The sequence below is a fragment of the Ailuropoda melanoleuca genome, chromosome 15 (assembly GCF_002007445.2).
Source record: "Ailuropoda melanoleuca isolate Jingjing chromosome 15, ASM200744v2, whole genome shotgun sequence".
Lineage (NCBI taxonomy): Eukaryota > Metazoa > Chordata > Mammalia > Carnivora > Ursidae > Ailuropoda > Ailuropoda melanoleuca.
This window is the reverse complement of record NC_048232.1, coordinates 39,782,248-39,807,383: the sequence shown is the minus strand read 5'-3', so window position 1 is coordinate 39,807,383 and position 25,136 is coordinate 39,782,248. Positions and strand designations below refer to the sequence as shown.

General features: G+C 40.5%; 1 protein-coding gene and 1 long non-coding RNA gene across 7 annotated transcripts in view; one reads left to right on the top strand and one right to left on the bottom strand.

Moving 5' to 3' along the window:
• SRGAP1 (SLIT-ROBO Rho GTPase activating protein 1) overlaps positions 1–25,136 on the bottom strand; it is a 275,112-nt gene that overhangs the window by 25,593 nt on the left and 224,383 nt on the right. For all 5 annotated transcript variants that reach the window (XR_004621057.1, XR_004621058.1, XM_034644551.1 and 2 more), the window contains 4 exons: positions 23,765–23,825; positions 23,385–23,462; positions 21,241–21,375; positions 1,710–1,815 (listed from right to left, as the gene is read on the bottom strand). Coding sequence is in view for 2 of the 5 variants with exons in the window: in XM_034644551.1 (XP_034500442.1) it covers positions 1,710–1,815; positions 21,241–21,375; positions 23,385–23,462; positions 23,765–23,825 (380 nt within the window). In the remaining 3 variants the exon portion in view is untranslated. Of the gene's footprint in view, positions 1–1,709; positions 1,816–21,240; positions 21,376–23,384; positions 23,463–23,764; positions 23,826–25,136 lie in introns of those variants that run through there.
• The window catches only part of LOC117796500, a 33,029-nt gene continuing 27,738 nt past the window's right edge, over positions 19,846–25,136 (top strand). For both annotated transcript variants that reach the window (XR_004621060.1, XR_004621061.1), the window contains exon 1: positions 19,846–20,165. This is a non-coding gene — a long non-coding RNA (uncharacterized LOC117796500). The remainder of the gene's footprint in view (positions 20,166–25,136) is intronic.

Genomic DNA, 25,136 nt, shown 5'->3' with positions numbered 1-25,136 from the left:
TTTTAACTTGAGGCTTTAACACTAATGAGGAAATAAGATTAAAAAACAACAACAACCCAAAAAACCAACCCAGGTCACTGGGGAGGGATCATGAACACCTTTGCTTTAATAACTCCATCTTCAGCTAGGCAGGTCAAATGCCAAACACAGAAATTCAGACTCCTGTCCATTTTGCCCCATTTCCAGCCCCATTATGGAAGAGGGGTGTATATTTGAGCTGAGTGCCTTGCTGGGATTTGCCATCAACTCTCCAGCTCAGGCCCCGAAGCCCAATGTCCCAACAGCTCTGGTTCATGAGTATCTCTTGAATTTTTGTCTTATGGCTCTTCCAGAATTTGGAAATGACAGCAGCTTGGTCAGTTGTGATCCCACCTTGCTTTTTGGTTTGAGCAGTCAAGAATGCCTCCAGCTGGTTGAAATCCATGTCTGCAGACACAAGAGATTTAAGAATCCCCCTCACCTTCACCATAAAGGGGCAGAACTCCTCAGGTGACACCCCTGGATAGAGCTGGCCCCACAGCAGCTCCTCTGTGGTGTCCCGGTGCCTGTGCCCAGGCCGCTCAGCAGCCTACTCAGAGGTTTGGAGCTCACCCACCAAGGTCAGTAAGCCTTCAGATTTTTTAAAACCACCTGGGTAACTAGGCTTATTTAAAGATAGAATTTCTGGTCATCTATTTAATCTAAACATAGTTTATATCCATCTCTCTAGATACCGCTTATTTCTAGTGGTGATTTCTGTACAAATGGGTTTTTACTGTCATTTGTGCATATTTTAGTTCCCTGCAAGCATTTCCCCAGTGGGTGATACTTGGTTTCTGGGGTCAGCCTGAGTGGGTGTGATTTCAGGAACAGTCAGCAGGACTGTAGTAAGTCCCCATGACTTGTGAGAACTCTACACCTCCAAAGAAACAGAGAAGAGCAAATACCTAATTTTGGGAAGGATGAACCCATGCCAGAAGGAGAAGGCATTGCCCCGAGCTTACTCTTCCCAGATTCTTTTATTTCCAATTACTTAACTAGATCCTTGAAGAGAAAGGGGGTTCTTAGATAGGACTTGGGGAAGATATTCTTATAGTGGGGCTCATTTTTCTTACCTCGGAAGTAAGACAAATGAAAATCAAGGTGCATAAATGAAAACAGTAAAGTTTCTTTGAAAATAATGCCGTGATTTTTTGAGGTCTCTGTTATGTTATTGCTGAGATTTTTATAAATATCTTCTTGACAAAGTCTCATCATATTGAGTTTGTAGAAGTTCTTTTTTGGATCTGTGTATAATTCGTATCTATGGTTCCCCTTCCCTCCTTGACTCTGGCACCAAAAATCACAGACATTTTCTGCAGTGAGCGAGACCAAAAATCACAGACATTTTCTGCAGTGAGCAGGTAGTTTACATCATTTTGACAAAAATGTTCATGACATTAGCTTTGGATGGAAGTTGGAAAAACACATTTCACGGACAAGTGTTCTTTTTGGTAATATTTGTATACTTTTGCATTATGGCCACAGTTTCTCCATCTTTCAGCTATTATACAATGACCTTAATCTGCTGAAGAAAAGCATATCTTCAATCTATATTCAATCATCTTCTCTTTGACTCTGCTGATAAATGGGACCCAATGTACATTTTATAGAATCTAAGAACAAAGAATTCAGAGCAGTGCAAATGGAAATGGAAGACAGGCATTCTGGCAGAGTATTAAGGTACTTACTGATTGAGGAAGGCAAAGAGGTACCTCATCACTATAAGGACGGACCTAGGCAACGTCAGGAGGAGTTTGCGGATGTGAAGCGCCCTCTCATAGAGATTATCTATTCCTACAGACAGAAGAGAACATGGTCAGGATCCTTTCGCTTGCCACATTTAAAGCAGAACGCTGGGTGTTGGTTAGGTGTCCGACACTTGATCTCAGCTCAGTTCCTCTTCTCAGGGTCATGAGTTCAGGGCCCGCACTGGGCTCTATGCTGGGCCCGGAGCCTACAGAACACTGAGTATCAAATTTCATATCTGACCATAAGCAATCCCTTGCCCCTTGGTGAGATGCAGTTGTACCCAAAACAGTGAATAAGCAATCAGCTTGGGTGTACCACCATTTCTGAGACCATCTACTCTGACTCGTCACTGTTTTCTCGGATTGCCTTGGTCTAGAGCAACTTAGTGTCTTCTAGATTTGAAAACCATTTTTCACTTGCTATTTCTGGATTTTGCAACTGATATGGTTTCAACTCCTTTCAAAAGCTGCATGGTAACTAAAGTAGTTTTTGGGGACATCTCCCTGTGATTCATTAATTCATCCTATATTTATTTGCATATTACTATGATTCAGGCAACGTACCAGGTTTTGAATCTCTCCTTCCTCGAAACTATCACAGTATTTTATTGATATGACTTTTTACTTTGTATTATATAATTTTATCAACCTACTAGGTTTCAAGTACTGAGTTAGGCATTAGAAATACGTTAATGATTTGATTCCTGCTCTCACAGAACTTGATACCCTGGTGTTTACAGTTATTTACCTCCTAATCCTGTCTTTCCTGTGGGAGAGGAAGCTCCCTGAAGACAGGGGTACCTGGGACTTCCTAGTATTATTCTATACCTCTCTCCTAGCTACACAAATTGTCCAAAGCCTCTTAACACAAAAGTGCCTGTACAAGAGAAACAAAATATAAAATGAACTTATGGACTTCATCAAGATAAAAAGCTTCTGCACAGCCAAGGAAACAGTCCAAAAAACTAAAAGGCAGCCCACGGAATGGGAGCATATATTTGCAAATGACACTACAGATAAAGGACTGGTATCCAACAATTTTTGGAGAGGATGTGGAGAAAGGGGGATCCCTCCTACATTGTTGGTGGGAATGCAAGTTGGTACAGCCACTCTGGAAAACAGTGTGGAAGTCTCTTAAAAAGTTAAAAATTGAGCTACCCTATGATCCAGCCATTGCACTACTGGGTGTTTACCCCAAAGATACAGACGTAATGAAGAGAAGGGCCATATGCACCCCAATGTTCATAGCAGCAATGTCTACAATAGCTAAATCATGGAAGGAGCCGAGATGCCCTTCAACAGATGACTGGATTAAGAAGTTGTGGTCCATATATACAATGGAATATTACTCAGCTATCAGAAAGAATGAATTCTCAACATTTGCTGCAACATGGACGGCACTGGAGGAGATAATGCTAAGTGAAATAAGTCAAGCAGAGAAAGACAATTATCATATGATTTCTCTCATCTATGGAACATAAGAACTAGGAGGATCGGTAGGGGAAGAAAGGGATAAAGAAAAGGGGGGTAATCAGAAGGGGGAATGAAACATGAGAGACTATGGACTATGAGAAACAAACTGAGGGCCTCAGAGGGGAGGGGGGTGGGGGAATGGGATAGACCTGTGATGGGTAGTAAGGAGGGCACGTATTGCATGGTGCACTGGGTGTTATACGCAACTAATGAATCATTGAGCTTTACATCGGAAGCCGGGGATGTACTGTATGGTGACTAACATAATATAATAAAAAATCATTAAAAAAAACCCCACAAAAGTGCCTGTGAACAGCAGCAAAAAAGTTAGTACTAATAATCCATTATTTGCATAAAGGCTATATTTTACAATACATTTTCACATTTGCTATCCAATTTAATGCAGATAACAATACTGTGGAGTAGGCAGGGCATGTAATGTCATCCCTATTTAATGGAATAGGAAAAGAGAACTGGGTAAGTAATGACCCTACGTTAATTGGCGGAGAGGTGGAGCTGGGACTAAAACTTATTTTCTGTTTAAGTCGGGTTGTCTTTCTTGGATTTCAAAGTACTTTATCAAGTACAATATTTTTTTGGAAAGATTTTAAGTAATCTCTACACCCAGTGTGGGGCTCGAACCCACAACCCCAAGCTCAAAAGCTGTATGTTCCACCGACTGAGCCAGCCAGGCGCCCACTTTATAAAGTACAACTTTGAAGACATTCAATAAAGATACATTTGAGAAAAATATTTCTTTTTAAACTTTTTATTTTTTTTAATTAAGTAGGCTCCATGCCCAACATGGGGCTTGAACTCATGACCCCAATATCAAGTGATGCATGCTCTACCAACTGAGCCAGCCAGGTGACCCTGAGAAAAATATTTCAAAAAATATTTCAGAAACATTTTTGAAGCTTACTCTAATTTCATATTACTACATTTGCTCTTAATTGCTCTTGAGATATTCATATAGCCTACTTGAAAAATCTCAGGCCTTTTTTTTTTTTTTTTTTAGGACTTCATTTCTGAAACAATAGCCAATTGATTCTCCTACTTCTCAAGTTTTTTGACCTTCTCCCACACATAAATGTAGCTAGCCCTCATGGATCTCTACTTGTTCTCTTCAATGGCAAACGCATCTGGTCTTGAAGTTAGGACCATCCCTTCTAGGAAGGTAGTATTTTTGCTTCATTTTTCAATTTTATGTGGGACATAAATTCTGTCTACCCCTGGATATCTTGTTGCTAATTTCCTAATTGAAGTCTTTATTATGTTTTATTAAAGTTTTATTTATTTATTTATTTGACAGAGAGAGAGAGGGGGAGAAAGCACACAAGAAGGGGGAACAGCAGTCAGAGGCAGAGAGAGAAGCAGGCTCCCTGTTGAGCAAGAAGCCCAAATTGGGGCTCGATCTCAGGACCCTGGGATCATGACCTGAGCCGAAGGCAGACACTCAACCAACTGAGCCACACAGGCGCCCCAAGTCTTTATTATTTCTAACTTGGACCATTATAATACTTTCCTAATTCAGTTTCTCATTCCAATTCCTCTTAAACCAGGCATTCTGAAACTTGAAATGACTTATGACCCATTCTTAAAAGTAAATATTGACATTTACTAGCATTTATTTTCTGGTCCTTACAAAATTGTGTGCATAAATGATTTTCCAATCATGCCTCAAACCAAACAGTTATAAAGTTTAATATGTTTATGTAAATTATAAATTGTAATGGTGAACTGTCCCATTAACGGTCTCCTGACTGGCAATACCTTCTACTCTTTTCTAGCACATATAGATCCATATAAGGGTTATGATTAAAAACAAAACAACAACAAAACTTCTGCCATCGTTTACTGAGGATCTGGACTGTTTCAGAAAGTTAGGTCTACTGATTCTCCAGGCCGATCCGTATAAGGTTAACATCAACTATCAAGGAGAGGGTTTTAGCAACTTCAGGCTAGTTTTGGGGCCTTAGAGAAAAAAAGAAAAGGAAAGAATGTGAAAGGAAATACTCTCAATGTATTATTAATCTTTAATCTTTGTCAAATCCCAGAGGGGGCAAGTCATTTTCAGGCTAGAAGAAGACACAGGCATTACTCCCGAGAGGCTTACTTTTACTTCAAGATCCTCTTGTTTCCATCTCTCAGTTCTAAAGTGAGTTCCTCTACCTCTTAAAGGTAGTTCAAGCTTTTATTTAAAAAGAACTGGGCAGGGAGGCGGGGACGCCTAGGTGGCTCAGTTGGCTAAGCGTCTACCTTCGGCTCAGGTCATGATCCCAGGGTCTTGGGATCAAGTCCCACATCAGGCTCCTTGCTCATCGGGGAGCCTGCTTCTTCCTCTCCCTCTGCCGCTCCCCCTGCTTGCGGTCTCTCTTTCTGACAAATAAATAAATTTTAAAAAATCTTAAAAAAAAAACTGGGGGAAGGGGTATTTATTTGTTTGTTTAGTGGTTAATTTTAACTCGTTGATTTTTTTAAAAAGCTTTAAATTTCACTTAGTTAACATATAGCATAGTGCTAGTTTCAGGTGTACAATACAGCGATTCAATACTTCCAGAGAACAGATACTGATACACCAATTTCACAGCAGCATTATTTGCGATAGCCAAGAGGCAGAAATAACCCAAATGTTCACTGATGGATGAGTGGAGAAACAAATGTGATATATATACACAAGGAACCGTTCTGAAGCCTTAAAAAAGAAATGAAATTCTCACACAACCTGGATGAATCCTGAAGACAACCTAAGTGAAATAAGCCAGACACAAGAAGACAAATACTGTATGATTCCACTTACACAAGGTATCTAGAGTAGTCAAGTTCATAGAGACAGAAAGTAGCACGGCAGTTGTCAGGGGCTCAGGGAGTTACTGCTTTCTGCGTATAGAGCTTCAGTCTGGGAGGATGAAAAAGTTCTGGAGGCAGACCGTGGTGATGGTTGCACGACGTGGGAATGTATTTAATGCCACTGACTCGTACACTCAGCGATGGATAAGATGGTAAGTTTTATGTTCCGTGTATTTTGCCACAATTTGAAAAAAAAATATTGGAGGAGGGCACCACGAGATGCAAATGAAAGATTTCAGGAGAGAAAGGCAACTGGAATGTAAAAAAGTGATGCCAAAAAGACTAGCTGAAATTATGGGCGGCAGGCATCCATTCTCTGCAACTACAGTAAACATAAATCAAAGCAGAACGGAATTGCGAGCATTCCTGAAGTCGCAGCAAATCTGTCTGTCCCAGAGGCCTCCGAGCATGATGGCTGTGAGCAGGACTCAGATATTACCTGGCTGGTTGCTCAACAGGCTGCCCGCATACGTCCTACAGGAGCCTTGCTCGGGTACAGATGACTCATTTACTCTCCCGAGTCCAGTTAGCAGGTCAAAATTTATGGTTGCTTTGGACTCTCTGATTAATGTGCATTCCCAGGTGGCTCTGAGTGTGGCAACTCAGTCTTTCCCAATTTTATGCTGCATGAAAAGATGGATCTTTTCTTCCCCTCAGAAAAGTTGTCAGTAAGGAAAACCAGTATTTCATTTGAATTTCTTTTAAGCTGGCCTTTGTCTCCACAGTTCAGGATCTCATGTAATTAGGTAAAAGTGGCATTCATCCAAACCTGATCACGTGCTCAAAGCTCCCTATGCTTACTTATGTTCTTTTCCTAGCACGGGAAAGTTCCCATGTCAGCATCCCAACCTCACAGCATGGGGCTTTGACAGCTCCGTGTAAATGTGTGTGAAAAATTCACCACAAAACACAAGTTAATTCAGAAAAATGGCAAAAAACTCAAAAGGCCATTCCTCTGAAAATATCAGTTCTTCTGTGGCAGTACTGGCAAAAGTAATTGTCAGAAAACAAATAATAAATCATAAGATGCAAATTTATCCTCAAATATGACAGCAGGGAAGGACCACATTTAGAAATGGTTGATTTAAGAGCAGGCACACAAGTATTTCTGAGCTCCATAGATCAACGGGCAGTATTCAAGGTGAGTTTACCAGCCCCAGGCCGTTTTTAGGTTCATTGTTAGGTTCTATGAATGTCAAGGTATTAATCAACTGTGTGCATGTGACAGTGTATGTGTGTGAATGAAAGGGAAAGAGGAAAACAGAGAGAAGTTCTAGCACGTTTAGATGACTCTTAGCCTAGCCTTGATGGGAGAGTTACCAGCTGCTCTTCTAGGTAAGAAATGAAATGCTTGCAAATCTTTCTAAGTATCATTAATAGATTAAGTTCTGTGAATTAAACCATTATGTTCTTTCCTAGTCAAATAGCAACACTGTAGAAATACATAAATAATGTTTCTCCTTCTGCTGAATTATTGAGGGTAGTAAAAGAACAGTCTTAGCTTAGGAAGCTTTACTTATTCGGTTCAGATACTAAGTCTGTTCCACATTTTTAAGGGTAAAAGGAATCCCTAGCATAATGCATCAAACAGAAATTTAGAATTCAGACAGCAACCATCACGTATGCAATAAGGCTGAAAGAATTTTTAGCTACAAAAACATACATTGGAGAACCAGGAAGAGAATCTGAAAGCTTTTTTTTTTTCTTCCATGAAACAATTAGAAATGGGCAAATAGATTTATGTACTAAAAGGCTCATTATAATATTTTGCTTAACTGCAAAATCACTGGAAACAACCTAAATTTCTAAAACTAGGGGATTTGTTAAATGAAATAAAAGCCATTATATGGTGACTAAAGTCTGTATTTTGAAAAATACTGATACAGGAAATTGTTAATAACATCACTAAATTCAAAAAATGGCTTATAGGGGCGGGGCGCCTGGGTGGCACAGCGGTTAAGGTTAAGCGTTTGCCTTCGGCTCAGGGCGTGATCCCGGCGTTATGGGATCGAGCCCCACATCAGGCTCCTCCGCTATGAGCCTGCTTCTTCCTCTCCACTCCCCCTGCTTGTCTTCCCTCTCTCGCTGGCTGTCTCTATCTCTGTCGAATAAATAAATAAAATCTTAAGGAAAAAAAAGGCTTATAGGGGCGTCTGGGTGGCTCAGTGGGTGAAATGTCTGACTCTTGATCTCAGCTCAGGTCTTGATCTCAAGGTTGTGAATTCAAACCCCATGCTGGGCTCCACACTGGGCATGGAGTCTACTTAAAAAAAAAAAGGCTTATAAAGAACAAATAGGACATGATACAATTTCTAATGAGATGTGTTGAGATATAATTCATATATAATTCACACATATAAAGTATATAGTTTTTTGGCTTTAAAGTATATTCACAGTTGATCAATCATTACCTCAATCAGTTTTAGAGCATTTTTATCACCTCAAAAAGAAATCTCACATCCATCAGCAGTCACTTGGTATGATACCCCTTTTATAAAAAGTATATGGTTGTGGTATATCCATTCAATGGGGACAATTATTTGGCAATAAAATAAAGTGCTGATACATGCTACAACATGGGTGAACTGTGGAAACATGCTAAGTAAATGAAGCCAGTCACCAAAGACCACATTTTGTATGATTCCATTTATATACGAAATGGCCAGAACATAGAAAATAGATTAGTGGTTGCCTAGTTCTGGAGAAGGAATGAGTCAATAGTGTATGTTTCCTAATCGGGTTTTTTTTTTTTTTTTTGAGCCATAAATATGTTCCAATATTGATTGTGGTGATGGCTGCATAATCCTGTGAATGTACTAAAAACCACTGAGTTGTACATCTTAATGAATGGATTGTGTGGCACAAGAATTGTACCTCAATAAACTGCTTTATTTTTAAGATTTATTTATTTCAGAGAGAGAGAGAAAACAAGCATGAGTCGGGGAAGGAGCAGAGGGAGAGAATCTTCAAGCAGTCTCCACACTGAGTGTGGAGCCCAGCTGGGGCTCGATCTCATGACCCATGAGATCATGATCTGAGCCAAAACCAAGAGTTGGACGCTTAACTGACTGAGCCACCCAGGTGCCTCAAAATAAGCTGCTTTAAAAAGTACACAGGTATAGGGGTGCCTGGGTGGCTCAGTGGTTGAGCATCCAACTCTTGGTTTCAACTCAGGTCATGATCTCAGGGTTATGAGATTGAGCCTGACAATGGGCTCTGAGCTGGGTGTGGAGCCTGCTCAAGATTCTCTCTCTCCTCCCTAGGCCCCTACTCCCCTCTCTTTCCCGCTAAAAAAAAAGTACATAGGTATAAAGAACTTAAAAGTACATAGGTATGTGTATAGGAAAAATCTGGGAACAACTAAAAAGGTTTATATTATCTTTGGTTTGTTTTACTATATTATTTTCTAATTTTTCTACAGTGATCACATACTAATTGCATAATAAACAATGATTTAAAAAATGTACTGACTAGCTATTTGATGATTTTAAGGAATTACTGTTATTTTTTAAGGTATGATAATGGTATTATGGCTACGTTGTACAAAAAAGAAAAGAATCCTCATCTCCCAGAGAGTCATACATATAGAGGAAGTGATACAAAGTCAAGAAGATGATGGAAAGGATAGAGGTAGGATAATTTTTTTTTTCCAAATTGCTTTTTTTTTTTTAATGATTTTTTATTATATTATGTTAGTCAACATACACTACATCCTCGGTTTCCGATGTAAAGTTCGATGATTCATTAGTTGCGTATAACACCCAGTGCACCATGCAATAAGTGCCCTCCTTACTACCCATCACAGGTCTATCCCATTCCCCCACCCCTCTCCCCTCTGGGGCCCTCAGTTTGTTTCTCATAGTCCATAGTCTCTCATGTTTCATTCCCCCTTCTGATTACCCCCCCTTTCTTTATCCCTTTCTTCCCCTACTGATCATCCTAAGTTCTTATGTTCCATAAATGAGAGAAATCATATGATAGTTGTCTTTCCCTGCTTGACTTATTTCACTTAGCATTATCTCCTCCAGTGCCGTCCATGTGGCAGCAAATATTGAGAATTCATTCTTTCTGAAGCTGAGTAATATTCCATTGTATATATGGACCATAGCTTCTTAATCCAGTCATCTGTTGAAGGGCATCTCAGCTCCTTCCACGATTTAGCTATTGTGGACATTGCTGCTATGAACATTGGGGTGCATATGGCCCTTCTCTNGGTGCATATGGCCCTTCTCTTCATTACGTCTGTATCTTTGGGGTAAACACCCAGTAGTGCAATGGCTGGATCATAGGGTAGCTCCATTTTTAACTTTAAGAGACCTCCACACTGTTTTCCAGAGTGGCTGTACCAATTTGCATTCCCGCCAACAATGTAGGAGGGATCCCCTTTCTCCACATCCTCTCCAAAAATTGTTGTTTCTTGCCTTGTCTATTTTTGCCATTCTAACTGGCGTAAGGTGGTATCTCAGTGTGGTTTTGATTTGAATTTCCCTGATGGCTAATGATTTTGAACATTTTTTCATGTGTCTGTTAGCCATTTGTATGTCTTCATTGGAAAAGTGTCTGTTCATATCTTCTGCCCATTTTATGATTTGTTTATTTGTTTCTCGTGTATTGAGTTTGAGAAGTTCTTTGTAGATCTTGGATACCAGTCCTTTATCTGTGGTGTCCTTTGCAAATATATTCTCCCATTCCGTGGGCTGTCTCTTAGTTTTTTTGACTGTTTCCTTGGCTGTGCAGAAGCTCTTTATCCTGATAAAGTCCCATAAGTTCATTTTATCTTTTATTTCTCTTGCCTTTGGAGATGTGTCGTGAAAAAGGTTGCTCTGGCCGATGTCATAGAAGTTGTTGCCTATGTTCTCCTCTAGAATTTTGATGGATTCCTGTCTCACATTGAGGTCTTTCATCCATTTGGAGTTTATTTTTGTGTATGGTGTGAGAGAGTGGTCAAGTTTCATTCTTTTGCATGTAGCTGTCCAATTTTCCCAGCACCATTTATTGAAGAGACTGTCTTTTTTCCACCGGATGTTTTTTCCTGCTTTATCAAAGATTAGTTGCCCAAAGAGCCGAGGGTCCATTTCTGGGTTCTCTATTCTGTTCCATTGGTCGATGTGTCTGTTTTTGTGCCAGTACCATGCTGTCTTTGTGATCACAGCTTTGTAGTACAGCTCGAAATCCGGCATTGTGATGCCCCCAGCTTTGTTTTTCCTTTTCAACAGTTCCTTGGAGATTCGGGGCCTTTTCTGGTTCCATACAAATTTAAGGACTATTTGTTCCAGTTCTTTGAAAAATGTCCTCGGTATTTTGATCGGGATAGCATTGAAAGTGTAGATTGCTCTGGGTAGTATGGACATTTTAACTATGTTAATTCTTCCAATCCATGAGCATGGAATATTTTTCCATCTTTTTATGTCTTCCTCAATATCTTTCAAAAGTGATCTATAGTTTCTAGGATATAGGTCCTTTACGTCTCTGGTTAAGTTAATTCCAAGGTAACGTATGGTTTTTGGTGTTATTGTAAATGGGATGGATTCCCTAATTTCTCTTTCTTCAGTCTCGTTATTCGTGTATAGAAATGCAACTGATTTCTGGGCATTGATTTTGTATCCTGCCACCTTACTGAATTGTTCTATAACTTCTAATAGTTTGGGAGTGGATTCCTTTGGGTTTTCCATATAGAGTATCATGTCATCTGCAAAGAGAGACAGTTTGACTTCTTCTTTGCCGATTTGGATACCTTTGATCCCTTTTTGTCTTCTGATTGCTGTTGCAAGGACTTCTAGTACTATGTTGAATAATAGTGGCGAGAGTGGGCATCCTTGTCGTGTTCCTGATCTTAAGGGAAAGGCTTCCAGCTTTTCCCCATTGAGAATAATGCTTGCAGTAGGCTTTTCATAGATGGCTTTTATGAGATTGAGAAATGTACCCTCTATTCCTACACTCTGAAGGGTTTTAATCAGGAAAGGATGCTGTATTTTGTCAAATGCTTTTTCTGCATCAATTGAGAGGATCATATGGTTCTTGAGTCTTTTCTTGTTGATATGATGTATCACATTGATTGATTTGCGAGTGTTGAACCATGCTTGCATCCCAGGTATGAATCCCACTTGGTCATGATGGATAATCCTTTTAATGTACTGTTGGATTCTATTAGCAAGGATCTTGTTGAGGATTTTGGCATCCATATTCATTAGAGAAATCGGTCTGTAATTCTCCTTTTTGAGGGGGTCTTTGCCTGGTTTGGGGATCAAGGTAATATTAGCCTCATAGAATGAGTTTGGTAGCTTTCCTTCTGTTTCTATTTTTTGAAATAGCTTTAGGAGAATAGGTATTATTTCTTCTTTGAATGTTTGGTAGAATTCCCCAGGAAAACCGTCTGGGCCTGGAGTTTTATTATTTGGAAGGTTGTTTATCACTGACTCAATTTCTTCATAGTTAATTGGCCTATTTAAGAAATCTATTTCTTCCTGTTTCAGTCTTGGTAGTTTATAGGTTTCCAGGAAGGCCTCCATCTCTTCCAGATTGTTTAGTTTTTTGGCATATAGCTGTTGATAAAAGTTTCTAATAATCCTTGCAATTTCAATGGTGCTGGTCGTGACCTCTCCCTTTTCAGTCATAATTTTAATAATCTCAGTCCTTTCTCTTTGTTTTTGGACAAGTTTTGCCAGTGGTCTATCAATTTTATGGATTCTCTCAAAGAACCAGCTTCTAGTCCTGTTGATCTGCTCTACTGTGCTTCTGGTTTCTAATTCATTGATTTCTGCTCTAATCTTGGTCAACTCCTTCCTTGTCAGTGGGTTAGGCCTGTCCCTCTGTTGCTGTTCCAGTTTCTTGAGGTGAGAATATAGAAACTGCATTTTAGATTTTTCTATTCTTTTGAGTGAGGCTTGGATGGCTATGTATTTCCCCCTTAGGACTGCCTTTGCAGTATCCCATAGGTTTTGGACCGTTGTGTATTCATTCTCGTTGGTCTCCATAAATTGTTTAATTTGTTTTTTGATTTCCTGGTTTATCGAGTCATTCTTGAGCAGGATGGTTCTTAGCCTCCAAGTGTTTGAGTTTCTTCCAGGTTTTTCCTTGTGGTTGAGTTCCAATTTCAGAGCGTTGTGGTCTGAGAATATGCAGGGGATAATTTCAATCTTTTGGTATTGGCTGAGACCTGTTTTGTGTCCCAGAGCATGATCTATTCTTGAGAATGTTCCATGGGCATTTGAATAGAATGAGTATTCTTTGGTTCTGGGGTGTAGTGTTCTATATATATCTATGAGGTCCAACTCGTCGAGTATGGCATTCAAAGCCTTTGATTCTTTGCTTAGTTTTTGCCAGGGAGTTCTGTCTAATTCTGATAGTGGGATGTTGAGGTCCCCTACTACTAATGTATTTTTATCTATATGTCTCTTTATTCTGGTTAAGAGTTGGCTTGTGTATCTTGCTGCTCCCCTGTTGGGGGCATATATATTAATAATTGTCATATCCACTTGTTGAATACTTCCTTTAAGAATAATATAGTGCCCTTCTGTATCTCTCTCTATGGCCTCTAGTTTAAAATCCAGTCTATCTGATATGAGAATTGCTACTCCAGCTTTCTTTTGAGGTCCATTTGCGTGGAAGATGGTACTCCATCCCCTTACTCTAAGTCTGAATGCATCTTTGGGTTCAAAATGAGTCTCTTGTAGACAGCAAATGGATGGGTCATGTCTTTTTATCCAATCTGCAACCCTGTGGCGTTTTATGGGAGAGTTTAAGCCATTTAGATTGATAGAGATTATTGACAGATATGATTTTAATGATGCCATTTCTCTTTAAAGTCTTTGTATCGGTTGTGACTTGCTGCTCTGTATCACTCTTGGGGCCTTTTTACCTTTATAGAGCCCCCCTTAATATCGCCTGTTGGGCTGGTTTGGTGGTTATGAAATTGGTTAATGACCGGCGATTCTGGAACGTCTTTATTTCTCCATCAATTCTGAATGACAGCCTTGCTGGATAAAGGATCCTTGGCTGCATGTTTTTCTCTGAAAGAGCTTTAAAAATGCCCCCCCAAGCCTTTCTCTCATTCCAGGTCTCTGTAGACAGGTCTGACGTAATCCTGATACCTTTGCCTTGGTACGTGAGAAATTTCTTTGCCCTGGCCGCTTTCAATACTGTATCCTTGGATCTAATATTTGCGAATTGCACTATGACATGCCGTGGCGTAGGTTTGTCCTGGTTGAGCTTGGATGGGGTCCTCTCTGCCTCTTGGACACGAATGCTTGTTTCCCTTGCTAGATTAGGGAAGTTTTCAGCTACAATTTGTTCAAATATCTCTTCTAGACCTCTGTTTTTCTCCACCCCTTCAGGGATGCCGATGATTCTGACATTGGATCGTTTCACTGAGTCAGTAATCTCCCGTAACCTACATTCGTGGGTGTGGATTTTTTTAAGACCAGCTTCTATTTTCGTTTTTTCTTCTACTAACCACATCCTCCAATTCGCTAATACGTTACCTGCCTCGGTGACCCTGGCCGTGAGAGCCTCTAGTTTTGACTGCATTTGGCTCATAGAATTTTTAATTTCTGTCAGATTCNCCATCCTCCAATTCGCTAATACGTTACCTGCCTCGGTGACCCTGGCCGTCAGAGCCTCTAGTTTTGACTGCATTTGGCTCATAGAATTTTTAATTTCTGTCAGATTCGCTCTCATTTCTGCCCTTAGGGATTCTATATTCTCAGCAACGCTTTCTCTGATGCTTTTTTCAAGTTTACTCATCATCTTGACCATTGTTGCTCTGAATTCCATTTCTGATAATTGGGATACATCCGTATGTATTAATTCTGTGGCCGAGGCCAATTCTGTGGCAGAGGCCACAGACTCATTATCTTTTCTTTGCTGGGGGGGACTTCTCCTTCTCGTCATTCTGATGAAGAGAGATTGCAGGGTTGTCCAGAGCCCAAGTGTTGACTGGGACCCAGGCCGTGCGNTTGGCCCTGTGCCCTTGTTTTATAGGGATCTTAGGGATGTGGGCTTCTTCTTTAAAGATTTTATTTATTTATTTGAAAGAGAGACAGTCAGCAGGAAAGGGAACACAAGCACAGGAGTGGGAGAGGAAGAAGCAGGCTCCTGGTGGAGAAGCCCGATGAGGGACTCCTTTCTGGAACACCGGGATCACGCCCTAAGCCAAAGACAGGCGCTTAATGACTGCGCCACCCAGGCGCCCCGGGATGTGGGCTTCTTGATTTTTCAGCCTGCCTTCTGGGGGAGGGGCCTGCCACGCCGATACTCAGGCAACCCTGTTTGGGTAGAGTCCGTGTCCCCTGTGAGGGGGGATGGGGATGGGCACCCTGTGAGCCGGTATTTCCAGGCTTTTGTTCTCTGGCGGCTTTCCGTGGCGGTCTGCTGTGCCTCTTCTGAGAGTCAGAGCAGCAGTGGCCGAATCTCAGCCTCTGTTACAGAACAGAGGGATCCCGGATCATTCTCCACTGATGTTCTGGCCACTTTAACTCTGTTTCTGCTGGTGCTGCTCAACCCTGCAGCGTCCCGGGATGTGCGCCCCACACCCGGCGTCCCAGCCCTCACTTGCAGGGCCGGCGCATCTCTGTCCTTTGTGTTTCTAACACCGCCAGCCACCAGCCGCCCCGCGCGCGCTCCCGGAGCTCCCGGTCTCAGTCTGGATCCAGTGAGCACACCGGAGTTCCGGAGTTCTGTGGGAAGCCTGGTGGCGCGTGCTCCACGCTCACGTTCCCAGTCTGCTGTCTCGCGGTGCCGTCCGAGGTCCACCCGCTCCCCCGTGCACGTGGCTACCGCTTCCCGGCGCCCGGACACGGCGGCTTCCTCCCCCTTCCGTTTATCTTCCGATATCTGTGCGTGTCTGCACGGCTCCCCGCTTCGTACCTCAATACTCAGTGCTGGAGATGTTCATTTGTAGAGATCCAGATGTATCTTCCTGCGTCTCAGGCTGATTCCGTGGATGTTCAGGCTGGTCTGGTACCTCTCCAGCTCGAGTCAGGGGACTGGCTGAAAAAAGGGGTCCCCTACTCCTCTGCCATCTTAACTCCGTTTCTGGCTTACAAAAGTTTGTGTGTAGAATACATATCAGAGTCTTCTAATAAATTCCTCCTGGATGGTGTGTAAGAGCAAAACCCATGGTGCTTAATCTCAGGAATTCTTTGACAATCCTCAAAGCTTCTCCCTTCACTGTTTAATATCTCATGAAATTCTTATTAGTGATGTGGTTTTGGAATATAGGTGAGGTTTGGTGGGGTGGAGTCTGGAGCCAGCGACCAAGAAAGAATTCTTGAGACGTCTTTGGTGCCGAGGTAGGATAATTTTGTCCAAGAAATGAAAATTGTTAAAGTTAGGTGACTGTTATATACTGGGGTTCATTAAAATTTCCTGTATCTTTTTATAGATGTTTGAAATTACATATAATAAGAGAGTCAAAAAGGTTGATGACGAACAGAATGGACAGTACAGTTCCACTTTGCTTTTAAAAAAAGTTGTGTGTGCACATGAATACAAAAAGAGCAGAAGGAGATGCAACAAGATGTGTACACACCATTGATTGTCTTTGAGTACCGGCATTAGGCAGGGTAGTATTTTGTTCTATGTGCTTTTGTGTATTTTTCAAGTATTCTACAAAACGACATGCTGCTATCATGACAGGTGAAAGACCCTCCTAAAAAGTTTCCTGGTGCTCAAGCAGTCACCTAGAGAGTAACACACAAGGTAACGTGAAGTCCAATTGTGCCACCTGGGCTCACTGCCCTGAGGCAGCCAGGAAAGACCACAAATCACCTGGATAGCTCATCTAGGGCAAGTCGTTGGACTTCTGCCTAGGGAATCTCAAAGCCACGGTTTACAGCCACTCTAGAAGCTGCCCAGAATGTGTGGGCCTAATCTGGAGCATTTACAAAGCCATGCACAAAGTGGATGGTTTTAAAAAAATAAAAATAACCCTTGGGTGAGAAACTGAGACACTAACAAGTTTGTCACTTCAGATTTAGATTGCACTGGAGTCCACCAGGTCTTTATCCAGATAATTTTTTTTTTTTGAGAATGCATGCACGCACGTGTAAGCTAATACCAATTTTCTTTTAGTACATATATTTGCAAGCTTCCAAAGAACGTAATATTTTGGGACATGAAAATGGCACAATAACAACTCATCACTTTAAAAAAAAAAAAATCTTTCCCCAAATGCTCCAAAAGTAAGTAAGCAAAAAGTAGTAGGTAACCAGAGACCTATGTAAATTCTTTTTTTTTTTTTTTTTTTTTTAAGATTTCTTAATTTTAGAGAGAGGTAGAGAAGCAGACTCCTCACAGAGCCCATGGCGGGGCTTGATCCCACAACCTGAGATCATCACTTGAGCTGAAATCAAGAATTGGAAGCTTAACCTTAACCCACTGAGTCACCCAGGAGCCACAGAGACCTATGTAAATGCTTAAAAAAGATGGAAAGGGAAGATTTTTCTATACAAAGTAAATATCACGTGAGATTTTCTTAATAGGGAAAAATCCAATTATGGCAATGCTACGAGAAGATGACACAGATGAAAACAATCAACCTGCATGAGCTCTCTCTCTCTCTCTACTAGAGTTTTTAAATCTTTGTGCTTGTATTACATACTTGGATTGCATTTATTTGTAAATATCTTTGCTCTCTTACTATTTTTTAAAACCTTTTGAATGCAAAAATCAAGCCTTTGAATCCTTAGAAAGCTTTGTATATGGTAGGCAATGTTTCAAATTATCAAAAATTGTAATATTGATAAGAGGACATAATGATGAATGACATATTATAACATTCTCAAAGAATTTAATGAAAATCCAGAAAAAATATGGTACATCACGGTCACACTGGCATGAGGAGATGCTTGCCTAGAGATAAATCAATAATAGCTAGAAATCCCTTTCTTTTTAAGAGATTAGATTTGGAAGAAAAGGGGTTGTTATATGCAGGATCACTCATTATGTGTTCTTGAAAACATCCTATCCTGCAAAATGCACTAAAAATAACAGGACTTATGGGGAAAAGTAGGGTTGGGACAGACAACTCAACCCTTATCTACTTTGTAACTACAGCACTAACAAAAACATTGACAATACAACTTAAATTACTAGCACAGTTAAATTTCGACTGACTAGTATCCTTAGCAGCCTTAAATCCTGGGACTCTTCCTTCTTTGAGATGTTGGTCTTGGAGGGTATTCATCGCCGATAGAGACTATTTTCATAAAAATTAACCCGAGGATTATTAAGCCATTGTTTTTCATTAATCCACTTTTTTAATACAGTGGGGTTGTCTTTGCAACTTCTTCATTTGCACTGGTAGCATTTCATGTAAGGCACCGTGTGCATGAAAAGAAAGATCTTTCTATAGATCTTCCATTTCTTCCCCTACGGTCTTCCTATTTCACTAAGCCTGACTCTTCCATTGTGAGACAGCTTGACTTTGATTGTTACGAAACATTTCATGTGCTGGGAAAAATCATGCTGGAAGCATCACAACTTCTGGGTTAGACTAGCCTCATTTCTAAATGCATGTGAGGTAATGAGGTCAAAGAACAGACAGGCTGCTACGTGGCTAAGCCAGGTGCTGGCATATGTGACCTCACATTACAGCGGGAGTAGCTGTAACAGCCGTAATGATGATAGCTAGCAACATTTATTGAGGTTTACTATGTGCCAGGCATGATGCTAAATACTTTGTGTGAATTATCTCATTTATCCTTCACATAGGCTATATGAAATAAATAACAGATATTCAGTAAGATTAAGTATTAATCTCTGCCCAAGGTGACAAAGCTGTTAAGTGGTGAAGTACAATTTGGGTCTTGATCTTTCTGACTCTATGGTTCAGATTTTAATAACCACAATGGAATAATATTTCTCATTCAGTGAAAATGTGAAGTGATTCTACAATACTAACTGACAAGGTGGTCCAACGTTCTTTATCCTACTGGTACACGTGAACATAAATGCTGATATGATGTATGTACCAAGAAAACCACTAAGCATTGTAGAGTGCTTATTATTTTTCCAGATTTAAGCTTTCTGGCTAGGATGTAAGGATAATCTCCAGACAAGCCCAAAGGAGAATTCCAGAAGCATGACACCTCTTTTTCAGTTCTTTCCAGCTGGGTCACAGGCCTGCTGTGATGACTCAGGCTACATTGTAAGGGTCTTGGAATGGACACATAGGCACACCTCTGAATCCCACACAAGACATCAGGCTGTGTGGGGTGGGGGTGGAGGGAATTATGACTGGGGAACTCACACCCAACTAGAGCCAGGATTTTAGGCATGAATGCCAACAAAAGAATTTTGGCGAAATGTTGGTGACCTTTAACAACTATGAATTCTGTACTTACTAATGTACTTGGAATTAAGTATGCCAAGTATTAGGGCTACAAAACTGAATAATCTACTAAGACCTCACAGGCCTGTGAAGTTACCTGTAGGCATTTCATTGAATATACTCCTTGTCAGACACTCTTCTTGGCACTTCACAGGTATTAACCCATTTAATTCTCACAGCCCTATGATATATATAGTCTGTTATTATCCTTTTTTTATAGCTGATGAAACTCACGTGCAGAGAGGTTAAGAAGCTTGCCTAAGGTCACACAGCTGGTGAGCAATTTGGACTTAGGCTATTTGAGGCCAAAGCCTGCATTCTTAGCCTCTTCCCTGAATTCTCTCTTCAACAGAGGAAGAAGGGGTTAAAAACGGCAATGTGAGGCATTAAGAAAAATTATAGACCTCCGTACATAGTGGGAAGTTAGTAGAGGAGAGAGTGACTAATTCTGCTAGGGGTGGTAGGAGGAGGGATGGCATGCTGGGAGGAGTGCCAGGTCAGCAAAGCCTTCACAGCAGATGTCAAATAGCTATCAGGGACAGCAGACCAAACAGCGTGGGCAAAGGCATGGGGGTGGGCGATGGCCTGGCATCGCCCTGGCATGCTTGCTGTTTGCTACTGTTGATATATGGAGTAAACAGGGGAAGGGTGGCAGGAGACGAGTGTGCACAGAACCAGGAAGCGATCCAACGGAGGAAGAATTCGATTCTATGAACTGGTCATACCCGGGAGTTTGTGTTCAGGTGAGAAATATTGCAGTAGGTTTTAAAAGGGGGGTGCTGGAAGTGATATAACCAAATTTGCCCTGTCGGATCTAGCTGCAGTGTGAAGGATGGAATGATGAGGAGGATGGGGGTGGTGGGAAGAGATGGCAGAACATAGAAGTAGGGGCTGACTCCACGAAGAGACTGTTAGCAACAGCCCCGGGGAGAAGCTAAGGTGCTGGCGATGGCAATGGGCAAGGAGGCATGATCTGGGAGATTTTTTGAGGTCAGTAGGACTTGAGGGTTGGGGGGTGAGCTGGTTGGGGAAGTGGGGTGAGAAGGTTTCTTCATTAGGGGCAAGCTTGATCCTTATTCTTGTTTGCCTCACTGTGTGATCTGAGTCCGCTCTAGACTCTTGCCTGGGAACTGGGGCTTAAAAAGGCAATGCATTTTTAGATGTATGGAACTCGATGTGGTTAATAACCTCATTCCTGGTATTATGAATTTTACCTTCTTTCCTGTAGTCTCAAACGCTTCCCTGAATAAAACAGCAATGTTTTATCTGCTGATGATTATCAGTTTCATGATATGTCACACATAGTCCCAGAACAACTCTGCCTATTCGCTGGGGATGCCCACTGACAGATAATTACCACCTAGTGTCCCTGCACTGTACTAATGATCATTGATCTCATTTTACCTTAGCTCTGGAAGTAACAGTCAAAGATGGGAAAATTATACCACTCCTAAGGTTGGTGGAGAAAACCAAGAACCAAAAGCCAAAAAGAAGTTACATTCCATGCTTACAACTTCCTCTTCCCCTTAGCTGGTTGGCACCTGCCTTTCTGCTGTATTCCATCCACTAAATGGGAAGCTCTTGGGCTCTATGGAGCCTGTGATGTTCAGGAGCAAAACCCACTCAGCTGAGGGCGAGGCCACAGCTGGGAGGATGACTCATGTTGGATCCAGAAAGAAAACAAACGGTCTCAAAAATTTGGTGGCAATGGGGTAATAGTTAGGGGGAGGATATGTGGAGAGGGGTCACTGCCTTTTCCAGGAAATTGGTTAGTGAAACAATTCTGGTGGGAAAATACTTAAAAAAAAATCCACTTACTGATACAAGAAATCAGATCATTAAATCTTTCCTTAGGAAAGAGGGGGTTTTCCAGCCCACGGAAATAGAGCTTCAGAACGCCAGCAACTGAGTTAATATCATGGTTACTCTGGTCATCAGCCAAAGGGTTTTCACCTACAAAAAAAAATATTAGTTACATGCCTCAGTGCTTCTCTTTTTTTCTCTGAACAAAGATATGTTTCTATACTCACACACGTTTCTATATATACATGTATCTCTTAATTACACTTTATGAAAGATTATATAGTACTAGAATTAAAATAATTGGTTTAAATATCCCAACCCATGATTAACTTAAAATAGTTGGCTAAAATAAAGCTTTTTAAAAATCTTATGCTACCAAATAATCCCTTATGAGTTACCCAAATCTTAAAATAAAATATTGTGGACTTAAAATCTAATCTTAGCTTGACATGAATTCAAATACTACATTCTGTGTTTTTTATCCCACTGGAAAAAAGATACAATATAGACATGATATCAGAAATATTATAGGATGCACCTAATTGTGAGTACCTACAATTACATACATATTTCCTAAAGTGGCACAGTGGCAATTCATGGCACATGTGAAAGCTACATTCAGCAGTGGGAGATTTGGAAATCAGATAGAGGAATCTGAAAATGTACCCTTAATGGTACCAAGGGATTTGTATAAAAAGTAAAAACTTGAAAATATATCACAAATATGAAATTATATTATCCTTTATGGTAAGCAGTTTTAAAACGTACATAATTGACATGGCTATTCCACCCTCCTGAGAATTAAACTGAGATAAAATCCTTAAGAAACTCAGGATAATACGCAGCGTTAAATCAAACTCCATTTTTTATTCACAGGTCTGTTTTAAAGTTCACAAAAATTGTATATTTTAACTTTTTTTTGACTCTCGGGCAGCTTATTTTCAGGAACCCATGATTCTTTTGTCCTCCGTTTTCTCTGGCAAATCACTGAACACAAAATTCACCAATATATATATATGTATATATATTTTGCTCACTGACAGAAAGCCTCACTCAAAGAGATCACAAACAAATACCAGGTGAATTTCTAATGAAAAATAATAAAGCATTTTGCCTGTGGTGACTGGCACAGGAAACTGATGCTTTATACATTTCAACTGATGCTGACTATGGTTCCTGTAAGAGACTTGGACCACTTTGCTGCTGAGAGCGGAGGCTGCTCTGCTTTACACATCATATCAGTCAGAGAACTTGGAATAGGAAAAACAACCTGGCTCCAAGTTTACCTCTTCCACCAAGGTTTCAAATGTTCAAGGGCTCCCTGCCAAGGGAAAAGGGACAGAGAGAGAGAGAGAGAGAGAAGGTTGCCCTGTCTTCATACCATGATGCCCCTCATTCTGTATGTCTAGCTTAATTTCCAAGCAGAGGAAGAAAGGTACAGATGTATCCAGGAGTAGACACGATGGAAATCATTACAATTGAGGCACACTAATAACTAAGAGCCATCCCTACGGAATTACGAATTTTCGCTGATCGTACCTAATCCCGACCCCACCCTAAAATCCTACAGATGATGTAACTGAGGCCAAAATAGGAGACGAGTAACTTGACCCAAGTCAAATGGTTAGTAACTGGAACAGTGATTTGATTCTGGGTCTGCCTGACACTAAAGTGTATGGTTTGCTAATTACAATGTACGGAGTAACAGTTCAGTAGGGTTTATTTGATACCCAACGACGAACAAGAGTAAGGCACCAGGGAAGGAGTCTGGGAAGGGTAGTAAGAGGAAGGAAAGCGTCCCCGACATGCAGTTGGGATGAGTCACCTCCAACACTTGCTAGGTAGGCTCAGGGTTATTTTGCCACTCTTCCAGAACCTTCTATGGGTTCTTATGCCACCTTTGACACACATGCTGAGAAGGATCAATGCCAGTCCTAAACCAGGATACAAAATCCACATGCTTCCTATACTTGATGACAAAGCCCTACGATTCTGGCTTCATTTCTTACCTATTCTAAATACATTCCTACCTCAACATCTAAAATGAAGTGAATGCAAAGAGAAAGATTTTGAAGATCTACAGGACGAGTATGCCACTTCGCTCTGGAGCTGATGGCTTTTTAACATGGTTTACTTATGGGTACAGAACATGCAATTACCTCTCTCAAATGAATTTTTAATATCATTGACTTCCACCTGGGAACCAGAGACTCTGAAAATCCCCTGATGCTGAAGACCTAAAGAGAACAGAAGATGAAGAGGATGAAAAACCCCATCGCAACTAGTAGGTCTCCCTTCTCCCAATAATCAAATGTTAAATGAAAAGACACATTTACTGAAATACTCCTAGTGATTTTTTTTTTTTAAGTAGGAATTTTCGGGGCACCTAGCTGGCTTAGTCGGTGGAGCATGTGACTCTTGATCTCAGGGTTGTGAGTTCAAGCCCCACGTTGGGTGTAGAGATTTCTTAAATAAATAAATAAATCTTAAAAAAAAAACACCCAAAAACAAAATAAGAATTCCATAGTTTATGGCTTACCATAGAGATTGATGAACCGAATACAGCTTTCCACAATGAGAGGGATAATCTGTCCTGAGTCCTGGGTAAAGAGATGGAAACCAGTTAACCACAGAAGAGAGACATAAATCACACATAATAATAAAGTTTACAGTTTAACCCTAATTAAAGAGTGCTTTTTACTCTTTTAGAGGATAATTTCTGAATACTCCCCCCTCTAAAATATTCTACTAAGGCCAAAAGTAAAATTATATGTAACCGAAGGTACATTTCAGCTCTGGAGCAAACCACATTAAATACATTTAACACAATCCTGTTTCAATCTCCTCTGTTGTGCCTAGAGATGTCAAAGCTAATTTATCCCTTTACTTATATTTAGGCTCATGTATCAAAGTAAATACATGAATCACTCATTTTTTTAAGAGTTATTTATACAAGTAATTAATCTAATGGACCTAAAAAGAACTCTGTGTCTTCTAACCATAGCATCTTAGGACTGACTAGCCGTACCGGTCACTACACACAGCCTTTCAGACATCCCGGGACCCTCTCTGTGACACCCTGACAGTACATCACCTGGATGACAACAGTTATCAAAAAGCTTACATGCTTCCAGATGCAGGATAGGAGGACTGCCTTCTAGATGATCACAATGTGTTATATATTCATTTGGTTTGCATCAGAACTTATCCTTATAGATTTTTCATTGTTATTTTTACATGTTTTAAGGATTATGAAAAAATGGCATAAATGCACATCCCATTCGATCTTATTTTCTGAGGAATGGACAGTTTTTTGGCCTCTTTCCCCATATCATGTAATAGAGTCAGTGCACTCTACTGAACAAATGTGAATTCTGGAAATGTTTTAAAACACATATAGGATGACAGATGAGATGAAGGAGCTGCTGAGGTCACGGTTAAATATGTATCAATGCCATGCACTCCATGTAGTTAAAGAAGGTTACTGACTATGGAGTTAGTTTTCATGTACTTTTAAAGACTCTGTTCTTTCAGGAATTAGATATGTACAGGAAACATGGAGGTTCAAAATGATTAGCAGACATCAGGTACTAATTCATGAGGAATTTTATTCTGAAACACAAGAAGAATTCGGTTGTCTTAATGTATGAAAACAATTCAGAATCCACTAACCTTTCCAATTAAGCAACAGGGGAAGGATTGGGAATAATGAAGCTGAGCCATTTAAACTCTTTACTATTCCTAGAATGGCTAATACACTTCTTGAGGAATAGTTTTATTTTAGGTTTTAAGGCCATCTAATCAGTGTGTTAATCAGTTAATGCTTCAATCACTTCTAGAGACTGTATTAAGTTTCTCTAATTAGTTAATTTGTTTTAGGGATGTATACTTTACTAATTTCTTAAGAATAA